Source organism: Propithecus coquereli, unplaced genomic scaffold, assembly GCF_000956105.1.
Source record: "Propithecus coquereli isolate 6110/MARCELLA unplaced genomic scaffold, Pcoq_1.0 Scaffold535, whole genome shotgun sequence".
Taxonomy (NCBI): domain Eukaryota; kingdom Metazoa; phylum Chordata; class Mammalia; order Primates; family Indriidae; genus Propithecus; species Propithecus coquereli.
This window is the reverse complement of record NW_012151230.1, coordinates 975,808-986,530: the sequence shown is the minus strand read 5'-3', so window position 1 is coordinate 986,530 and position 10,723 is coordinate 975,808. Positions and strand designations below refer to the sequence as shown.

At 65.7% G+C, this 10,723-nt stretch overlaps 1 protein-coding gene across 1 annotated transcript; it reads left to right on the top strand.

Moving 5' to 3' along the window:
- Window positions 1–971: 971 nt before the first annotated feature.
- On the top strand, window positions 972–10,342 carry MMP17 (matrix metallopeptidase 17 (membrane-inserted)). Its single transcript, XM_012657250.1, has 9 exons — window positions 972–1,263; window positions 1,541–1,670; window positions 2,446–2,729; window positions 2,969–3,145; window positions 3,804–3,903; window positions 5,287–5,369; window positions 5,466–5,618; window positions 9,075–9,332; window positions 10,014–10,342. Exons 1-9 carry the CDS (start codon window positions 1,224–1,226, stop codon window positions 10,340–10,342), a joined length of 1,554 nt encoding a protein of 517 aa, XP_012512704.1. The 5' UTR covers window positions 972–1,223.
- The last annotated feature ends 381 nt before the right edge of the window (window positions 10,343–10,723 follow it).

Genomic DNA, 10,723 nt, shown 5'->3' with positions numbered 1-10,723 from the left:
AGCTATGGTGCCCGGCAGCTGGCATAAGTTAGTTGAGAGAATTTTTTAAATGCCCACCAAAAAAGGCAAGTCTGCAAGCAGGGCCTGGCATGTCACCCTGGTTTGTACCTTTCTTGGAGCCAGGCCCGGGGTAGGGGTGCAGCTCACAGGAGCCCGGGGACCCAGCCCTGCACCCCGTGGGCCCTCCTGGGGTGGCCCTCCGAGCATGCGCACGGCGGAGCAGGGTCCTCACGGCAGCCAACGGGTGGGCGCGGGCGCCGTTTGGCGGTTAGGAAGCTGCAGCTCGGGGCGGGACAGCCCCCACTGATGGCATGGGGTCCCCCCATGGATGGCATCAGGCTCTTCCTGTCCCCAGACCCCCCGGGGTGGCAGAGGTGGCTGGACCAGTCTTGCTCCCTGCCGGGCTGTGGGGGTGGAGTAGCTCGCGGCCCACGCCCACCCGCTGGGCAGAGCAGGGTGTTGGTGTGAGCATCTCCCGCATCCTGACTCGTGTCCTCACAACCATCCTGCAAAGTCGGGACTCTTACTGGTTTAATAGCCGAGGAGACAGCCCAGAGAGGTTGACTAACTTGCCCCAGGTCACACAGCGAGGAGGTAGCCAAGTAGGATTTGAACCTGGGCAGCCTGGCTTGAGCCCGGGCTCTTCACTGCACTGCGCTGCTGCTGCTCCAGTAACGTGCAGCTCACGCCAAGTCCTAACACGAGTCTGAGCCCGTTGCCCTTTTCGGCTGGGGTTTCAGGACTTGGGCCCTAGACTCTCCTCCCACAAGTCAGCTGAGGGCCTGCATTTGGTGCTGGTCATGTTTAAGAACCTTTTAAATGTCCTCTGGGCATTTTGCTGCCTCAGGACGAGGTGGAGCAGGGCTGCTGTGGGCAGTTGTACAGGCTGTGCACTGCGCAAGCTCACCTTACCTAGAGGGCATCGAGTTTATTAAGACAATTTTCCAGCTGCTGTCGGTAAATTGCCTTAAGACTGGGGCAAGCGGTGGCTTGTGGGCTGGTGAGGGGCTGGCTGGTGATGGGGCTGAGAGGCTGCCGACACCTGCCCCAGTGGGGCCCGGGGCAGGCTCCTCTTCGGGGTTGGGGGCTGAGCCCCCCATTGCACCCCTCACTCTGCTCTCTGCCCCCAGGAGTGGCTGAGCAGGTTCGGCTACCTGCCCCCGGCAGACCCCGCCACCGGGCGGCTGCAGACCCAGGAGGAGCTGTCCAGGGCCATCGTGGCCATGCAGCAGTTTGGGGGCCTGGAGGCCACCGGCGTCCTCGGTCAGTGCTCTGGGGGTCGGGGGGGCACCGTTGTCCCCGGTGGGCTGCGCCAGCTCAGCCTGGCCCCCTCTGCTTGGTCACGGCCACGCCCTAAGTTTGAATGTTGCCGCGGTCCTGGCCTGTGGGCGCCGCGGGCCCCGGGGCCGCGTGCGGCGGGAGGGGGCGGCACCTGAGCGCAGAGCCACGGCCCGAGTCAGACGCTCCAGCTCTGGGGAGACAGGCGGGACCCCAAGTTGGGGTCCTGGCTCTGACGCCCACCCACCACCCGCCCCTGCAGACGAGGCCACCCTGGCGCTGATGAGAACGCCACGCTGCTCCCTCCCGGACCTCCCCACCGCGGCCCAGGCTCGGAGGAGGCGCCAGGCTCCGGCCCCCACCAAGTGGAACAAGAGGAACCTGTCGTGGAGGTGGGTGGGGGGCCGGCGAGGAGCAGGCCCCGGCCTGGCGCTGGCCGTGTCTCGGTGTCCGGGGGCTGCCCCAGCGAATGCCCGCACGCCGAGGCCTTGGGCAGCGGGAAGTTACTCCTGTTCCCTCCCTGTCCCGGAGGCTCGGGGTCTGCCCCGGCCCTGCCCCGCGTCTGCGGGTGTGAGCAGCCCTCGGGCGTGGCGGTCTCCTGCCTGTGGTCTGTGCGCCGCCGCCCCTCGCGAGGGCACGCCCTGGTCGCGCCACCCTAGCCCGGACGCCGTTGTCTCTGTCCTCACTGACGCCCACAAACACCGTTTCCTCGTCGGGCCACATTCCGGGGTTCCGGGAGGACACGAGTTTGGGGGGCACCGTCTGACCCGCTGCCTCTGGGCTGTCCCCTTCTGCCGTCCCTGGGGTCAGAAATGGCTCGGAGAGGCCTTCCCTGGTGGGAGCAGGTGGACGAGGGCAGAGTGTGCCCGCTGAGGGCCTGTGGCTGGGGGCTGCACTTGGGGGTGGACCCTGGTGCGTTGGGGGTCTCAGCCCACCCGACTGTCACCTGCTGCCACCTTCCGGTCCATCCTGCACGAACTCCTGGGGTCTCCCCAGGGCAGCAGACGCCTGGGAAGGGGGAAGGGCAGGTCACGGGGTGCACCCTCCCCGACACAGGCACCCCCGGGCTGGGGCCGCGCTTGGTCCCAGGGAAGGCACCTGAGCCGGGCGGGGGGCGCTGGGCCTCTTCTCCACGGCTGGACTCTGGGCTCTGACCCTTGCCCGCAGGGTCCGGACGTTCCCGCGGGACCCGGCCCTGGGCCGCGACACGGTGCGGGCGCTCATGTACTACGCGCTCAAGGTCTGGAGCGACATCACGCCGCTGAACTTCCACGAGGTGGCGGGCAGCGCCGCCGACATCCAGATCGACTTCTCCCAGGCCGAGCACAACGACGGCTACCCCTTCGACGGCCCTGGCGGCACCGTGGCCCACGCCTTCTTCCCCGGCGACCACCGCGCCGCAGGGGACGTCCACTTTGACGACGACGAGGCTTGGACCTTCCGCTCCTCGGGTGCGTCTGGCGGCGGCGAGTCCATGGGGCCCCCGCAGCCCCCACAGAGCCTCATGGGGATCGAGCAAGCCCTGAGCGACCCCCGAACCCGTGCGACCAGGACCAGGGCCCGCGGGCGCCCCCCACGGCAGCCTGGCTTAGCGGATGGTGGCCCCCACAGGCACCCTGGGCCACCGCGGCCCCACCCCTCGGGGACAGGGCCCCTCCCTGCCCGGCTCACGTGGTCCCCACGTCCCCAGATGCCCACGGGATGGACCTGTTTGCGGTTGCCGTCCACGAGTTCGGCCACGCCCTGGGGCTAAGCCACGCGGCCGCGGCGCGCTCCATCATGCGACCGTACTACCAGGGCCCGGTGGGCGACCCGCTGCGCTACGGGCTCCCCTACGAGGACAGAGTGCGCATCTGGCAGCTGTACGGTGAGTGTGCCCAGAAGCCGGACACGGGCGCCCGGCACAGCCCGCGGCCCCACGTGTGGGCGGATAAAGAGCGCGTCCGGGCAGCGGTGTCCGTGGGGTGCGTGGCTGGGCCCCTCCGCCTTTCCCAGAGCCGCCCCTGAGACCCTCGGCGCCCTGGGACAAAAGTCCACGTCTGTCCCCCGAACACTGGGGGCAGCCCCGGCTCCCCGATCCACTTCCTCTCGCTCTAGATGGGCCAATTCTGGGCGTTTTTATGAAGGGCTCATCCTGCAGCTTTGTCTCTGGCCCTCGCGCTGCACGTGACGTTCTCACGGCTCGTCACGTGGCAGCCCGGAGCAGAACTTCCCTCTCTTCTGGGCTGCCGGGTTTTCCTTCTCTGTTCGTCCCTGCGCGTGTGGGTGCGTCCACCTTTGGCCGTCGGAGCCGCGCCTGAGCGTGGTGTGCGAGTTTCTGTTGGAAAAGCCGTTCCCGGTTCTCTCGGCGCGTAGCCACGAGTGAGGTTTCCGGGCGGTGTTGAACGCCCTGCGCCGTCCGCGCGCTGTGCGGGCTGGCCCCGCGGCGCTCCGCGGCTGTGGCCGCCTGAGCCGGACTCCGGAGGGGCCGGGGAGGTGGAGGGAGGCGGCGTCCTGGGGCTCGACGCGGTTCTTGTGTCCCACAGGCGTGCGGGAGGCTGTGTCCCCCACGGCGCAGCCGCACACCCCGGAGCCCGAGGAGCCGCCCCTGCTGCCGGAGCCCCCCGACAACCGGTCCAGCATCCCGTAAGCCACGTCCCCGCTGCCACCTCCCGCCGTGGCCTGTGTGTCCCTGTCCCGCGCTGCCCCGACACAGCCCGAGTGATACTTTCCGTTCCCTAAACCCCCTCGGGCAGGGGCGGGAAACGCGCTCACCCACCAGGGAGCCGGAGCAGAGACCCCAAACTTCAAACACGGTTTCCTCACCCCCGTCCCTGTCACCTGCGGGGTGACAAGCAGCCCGGCCTCATGCCACCAGACACCACCACCGCATCAGCACGTGGCTTCTGTGGGTCTGGAAGTCAGACGGGGCGCAGGGTGGCCGGCTGCCGCTCCACGTGGCAGGGACATTGCCGGGGGCGGGGGTCGTGGAAGACCAGGGGCGTGTGCACCTGGCCAGTGCTTGGCGGGGCTGACTCGAAGGCTGGGCTCAGCCGGGCCGCGTTGTCCTGGGTGCTGGCAGGCGCTGGTTTTGCAGGGATTGGTTTTGGTTTCCAGCGTGCGACAGTTTCACACTTTTCTCGCCTAGCGGTTCACGCTGAATTTCCACTCGGGCCGAGGTGCCGCTCCAACTCGGCTTTTGTCTGAAAGTAACTTATTTTTGGAGTGGGTAGCACAAGCCCATGGAACAAAGTTCAGAAGGCACAGAAAGCGCCCGGCTTGGAAAGGTCGTTTTTCCCCCCCTGACCCCAGCACCGACCTCCCCGGGAGCAAACGTCCCTTCCGAACGTGTCCAACACGTCTGCACGGAAGTTCGGACACAGAGCCATATGTGCAGCCCTGTGCTGCTCACGTCGCGCGTGGCTTCTCTGAGAGGCCTGCGTCTGTCTGTGACGACTCGCCCGTCCCTCGGAGAGCCGGGTGCCACGCCGGCGTCCGTGGGCCACCCTGTAGTCCTCTCTTGGCAGACGTTTACGTTGTGCCGGGTCCTTTGCCGTCACAAACAATGATGCAGGCCGGGCGCGGTAGCTCACACCTGTAATCCCAGCACTTTGGGAGGCTGAGGCGGGAGGATTGCTTGAGGCCGGGAGTTCAAGACCAGCCTGGACAACATAGCAAGACCCTGTCTATACGAAATAATAATGATGATGATGATGATATGAATTCACTCTCTAGGACAGAGCTCTAGCTCTGGAGCGGGGTCCCAGGTACACTTCGCTCTTAGGCAGACGGTGCCCAGCTGGCCCGTCGGGCACTGCCCAGCTCCCACTCCTGCCCACGTGTGCGCGAGCGCCCTGACGCATGCACGGAGGGCGGGTCCTTGCCGGCCTCGTGTTAACTCGCCTTCCTCTTCTGGCCTCGCAGAGCCCGCAGCCGAGATGCCCGTTCCCCAGGCTTGGTGAAGCCGGCCCCATGGGTGCTTGGTGGGGCGGCCGCCTCCCAGCCCACCCGCTCTCTCTGCCCCCACAGGCCCCGGAAGGACGTGCCCCACAGGTGCAGCACTCACTTTGACGCGGTGGCCCAGATCCGCGGGGAGGCTTTCTTCTTCAAAGGTAACCCCGGGGTCCCGCAGCCAGAGGATAGAGGGGTGTGGCCCACTCGGGCCCCAGACCCGCCACCTGCAGCCCCACCTCCCCTGTGTCCCCCAGGCAAGTACTTCTGGCGGCTGAACCGAGACCGGCACCTGGTGTCCCTGCAGCCGGCGCAGATGCACCGCTTCTGGCGGGGCCTGCCCCTGCACCTGGACAGCGTGGACGCCGTGTACGAGCGCACCAGCGACCACAAGATCGTCTTCTTCAAAGGTGCGTGGTCCCCACGCTGCACTCAGGGCCCTGCAGCCTCAGTGCCCCGGCGCGTGGCCTCACCTCTGCCCGGAGGCACAGAGCACAGGGCGGCACGTTCGCCTGTGCACCCAGGGCACGTGCCCCGCCCTGCGGTGGCCACTGCGCGTACACGGAGGACAGGACAGAGGAAGACCCCGGCCCTCGCTCGGGCTGGGTCACACGCTGAGCACCGCAGTAACGAGGAGGTTCGTATTGGGTAGGGTTCGTGCAGTGAGAAAGGAGGGGTGACGGGAGATGGCTCAGAGCAGAGACCGAGCGAGCTGTGTTCTGCGCCAGGGGAGCTGCCAGCGCAAAGGCCCCGTGGCAGGGACAGTCCTGCCGAGTGCCAGGAACGTCAATGGGGGTGACTTGGGGCCAGGAGGAGGCGGAGGACTTAGTGCAGGGCCGAGGGGACTGTGCCGGGGGGCAGGGCGGGCTGCCTCTCTCCAGGCCGCCCCACAGCCCCAATTCCAAGGAGAGCCTCTGCCGTCCTGTTCGCACACGACGTGAGCATCTCTCTCACGTCCACGTCTCTGTCGCACGCGCCGGGGGCTGGACCCAGCAGGAGCTTGTCCTCTCACAGCTCTGGAGGCTGCAAGTCCCAGATCCAGGGTGGGCAGGCGGGCTCCCCCCGAGGCTCTGTGGCGGCTCCGGCTCAGCCCCCGGCCTCAGCTTGTGTCTGCACACGGCGTCCCCCTCCCCAGCAAGGACGCCAGCATCGGTCTGGGATCCCCCTCACGCGGCACACCCTCAGCTCACCTGTTCACACCTGCAAAGACCCGTTTCCGAGTAACGTCGCACTCCGAGGTTCCGGGTGGATGTGAATTTGGGGGGACGCTGTTCAACCCAGGGCAGTGGCTACGTCCACAAACACGGGAGAGACCCCATTTCTTTTTTCTTTTTTTTTTTTTTGAGACAGAGTCTCGCTCTGTTGCCCGGGCTAGAGTGAGTGCCGTGGCGTCAGCCTAGCTCACAGCAACCTCACACTCCTGGGCTCGAGTAATCCTTCTGCCTCAGCCTCCCGAGTAGCTGGGACTACAGGCATGCGCCACCATGCCCAGTTAATTTTTTCTATATATGTTTTTAGTTATCCAGATCATTTCTTTCTATTTTTAGTAGAGACAGGGCCTCGCTCTTGCTCAGGCTGGTCTCGAAATCCTGACCTTGAGCGATCCGCCCGCCTCGGCCTCCCAGAGTGCTAGGATTACAGGCGTGAGCCACCGCGCCTGGCCCCACCTCATTTCTTAAACCTTTATTTTGAAAAATTTTAACTTCCAGAAAAATTGCAAAAATACTACATGAATGCCCAAATTCCCATCCTCTAGGTCACCATGCTCACTCTTTCTTTCTTTTCTTTCTCTTCCAGGGCAGGGTCTTGCTCTGTCGCCCAGGCTGGAGTGCAGTGGCATCATCACAGCTCACTGCAGCCTCCAAGTCCTGGGCTCAAGCGATCCTCCTGCCTCAGCCTCCCGAGTAGCTGGGCCCACACGTGCACCACCACGCCCGGCCTCCTCTGCTTTCTTTTCCGGAACCAGTTAAGAGCGTTGCGAAAGCTAGCCACAGTGGCGCACACCTGTAGTCCTAGGTACTCCGGAGGCTGAAGCAGGAGGAACACTGGAGCCCAGGAGTTCAAGACCAGCCTGAGCAACATATAGAGACCCTGACTCAAAAACAAATTTAATTAAGACAACTTTTTTACAAAAAGAGTGAGTTGCAGACCTCATGACCAGTTGCTCCTGAACCCCTCAGAGCAAGGCATCGTCCCTGCACAATGACCAGACGTGGGCAGTTGAGTGTTGACGGCCCCGTCCCTGGTCGGCACCTCCTGGGCCGCTTTCTCCTCGTGCCCCGGGCGCCCGCGGACCCCTGCGCGTCACCTGAGTCGTCCCTCCTGGCTCTGTCTGGCGTCTCCTCCAGACCAGACTCTGGTTTGCACGTTCGGCGGGAACGTCACCGCGGTGGTGAGTTCTGAGCCGTCCTCCTGGTGACGTTCGCTCTGGTCTCCTGGACAAGGCACATCTGCAGGTTTCTCCAGTCTGAAGTCCCCACTTCCCCTGAATAGTGCGGGGGTGACCTGCGGGGGCAGGACGGGAGACTGTGGAGGCCTCTGCCCGCGGCCCGCCCTCCCCACGGCCCCGCTGGTTCCCGCTGGGCTGCAGCGGGGCGTTTTTCAGATGTGCCGCCCTCTCCCGACGCCTCCCCTGCTCACAGACGTCTCAGCTCTGTCCAGGCTCCAGCAAAGGACTTCTGTGTCCTTTTTAATTGTGTTAGAAAATATGTAACGAAATTTGCCATTTTAACCGTTTTTAAGCGCACCGTTCAGTGGCAGTGAGCACAGGCTGTTCTTCAGCCGCCACCGCCGTCCGTCTCCAGAACATGTTTATCTTCCCAAAGTGAGTCTCTGTCCCCATCAAGCACTAATCTGCGTCCCCCCGAGCCCCGGCACCCCCCCGCCCACTTTCTGTCTCTGAATCTGGAGCTCTGGGGACCTCAGGGGATCCCGCGGTTTGTCCCTCGTGTCTGGCAATTTCCCCACTCCACACGGTGTCCTCCGGCGCGTGCACGTGGCAGCGTGACACCGGGGTTCCTTCCTCTCCAAGGCCGAGTCGCGTTCCGGCGTGTGGGCAGACCACGCTCGTTTATCCGCTGTCCGCCAGCGGACACGCCTCCTCGTGGCCGTGGAGAAGAGCGCAGCCGTGCGCGTGGGCGTGCAAATGGGCGTGCAAATGCGTCTTCCAGACCCTGCCCTCGTTCCCTTGGACGAGCACCCAGCGGTGGGATTGCTGGGTTCCGTGGTAGCCTTAGCTTCAGAGTTTGGGGGCGCTCCGAGCTGTTCTCCACGGTGGCCACACGTCCCCACCAGCAGTGCCCCTGGGTTCCAGCCTCTCCTCCCCTCAGCGCTTATTTTCTGTTTCTGACCGTGACCGTCCGACGGGTGCGGCGGCGTCTCCTTGAGTCCCAAGTTGCGCTTCTCTAGTGATATGAGCGTCTCTCCACGTGTCCCTCTTCCCTTTGTCCAGCAAAGGACTTTTAGACATCTTGTTTCTGCATCAACTCTTACTAAAGTGTGAAAGTCACACAAGTGCCTTTCCTGTCTGTGCCCACGAAGATGTCCCCAGCCCTGTCCCCCAGAAAAGGGTAAAGAGTGGTGCCTTGGGGCTCTGCCCGAGAGGCGGGTCCCCGTCCACGAAGTGGCTGCCACACAGAACCCGCGTCCACAGCTGCCGAGTGCGCGGGACGTCCGTGCCAGGCACGAGCAGCCGCTCACTGAGTATTCGTGAGCACGCGGCACTGTGACGCGGGGCACCGAGTCACAGCACCGTCCTGAAGCACCTGGGCGAGGGGTGGCAGACGCGGGGAGGTCGAAGGGCTGGAGCCCCCTGCCCCTCGGGGTGGGGCCGAGCCCCGGCCCATGGCTCTTTCTCTCGCCCCCAGGAGACAGATACTGGGTGTTTAAGGACAATAACGTAGAGGAAGGATACCCGCGGCCCGTCTCGGACTTCAGCCTCCCACCGGGCGGCGTGGATGCCGCCTTCTCCTGGGCCCACAATGACAGGACTTATTTCTTTAAGGACCAGCTGTACTGGCGCTACGATGACCACACGCGGCGCATGGACCCCGGCTACCCAGCCCAGAGCCCCCTGTGGAGGGGCGTCCCCAGCACGCTGGACGACGCCATGCGCTGGTCCGATGGTGAGCGCCGGGCCCGGGTCGAGGCTGTGCAGCCTCAGTTTCCCCACCTGTAGACAGCATAGCAACAGCTTGTTGGGAGGGTTCCCTGAGCAGAGGGGAGCCCAGCACCTGTCAGAGTGAGCTTGAGGGGTCTGCCCCACACCCGCCACAGACCCTCCAAGGGTCCCCCACTCCTGAGCGCCGCGCCCCTCCCCTTGGGGCTTCTCTGCCCTCCCCGCAGCTCTGCCGTGCCCCCAGCCCACCTGCCTCTGCCTCCTGCCTCTCACAGCAAACACACTGCCACCCCAGGGCCTTTGCACCTCCCCAAGACACCCACGCAGCCCCCACCACGCCTCCTGAGCACAGCCCTGGCCTCCCCGTGCGCTGCAGTGTAGAGAAACCACCCCATGGGCAGCTCCCCCAGGACGGAAGTGTCCTCCGTCTTGTTTTGTGTTCAGTGCTCCGTCCTCGGGCACAGAGCAGGCTCTCGGCAAAACCCGGTCCGGGAGGGAAGCTCTGAGAGGTCGGCCGGTCCATCCCCTGCCGCCAGCGGCTCCTCCTAGCTGCCCGGGCCTGTGCGGTGCTGCTGTGGCCGCACAAACTCCAACTCCGTCTCAGAGGCCCTCTGTGTCCCCGCCGTCCAGCGGAGTCCCCATGTGGGGCGGGGCCAGCGGAGCTCAGCGCTGCCTCCTCCTCCCCCAGGTGCCGCCTACTTCTTCCGCGGCCAGGAGTACTGGAAGGTGCTGGACGGTGAGCTGGAGGCGGCGCCCGGGTACCCGCAGTCCACGGCCCGGGACTGGCTGGTCTGTGGAGACCCGCGGGCCGACGGCTCGGAGGCGGCGGGTGTGGATGGGGCTCGCGCCCTGCCGGGACAGCACGACCAGAGCCGCTCTGAGGACGGCTATGAGGTCTGCTCCTGCACCTCCCTGGCCTCCCCTCCACCGGGGACCCCAGGACCGCTGGTGGCCGCCATGCTGCTGCTGCTGCTGCTGAGCGTCCCGTGGACAGTGGCCCAGGCCCTGGCGCTTTGACGGCGGCGCTGGCCTGGGAGAGGGAAGACGAATCAGGACCGCTTGCCGCGCAGGGCGAGGACCAGTGCCCGGAGCGCACGGACTTGGGAGCCAGTCCCGCCGCCGAGGACAGGCCGGGCGATGCCGCGCACAGGGGCGGGACCGGCAGAGGGCGCTGCCCGCCGCAGCCAGGGAGACCGTCCAGCGGGCAGGGACGGAGCCGCCTTCTCCTAGCCAGGGCCTGGCCACCGGGACCTCGCTGCTGAGCCGAGGACTTCACTGCTCTGCCCGCCAGCTGCGCCCCTCGGCCCCCCACCGGCCCTGGAAGGAGCAGCCTGGTCTGGGAGGGCGGCGCCAGCCCCGCGCGAGTCACTGCCGCCCTGTGCTCCCCCCGCCCACGGG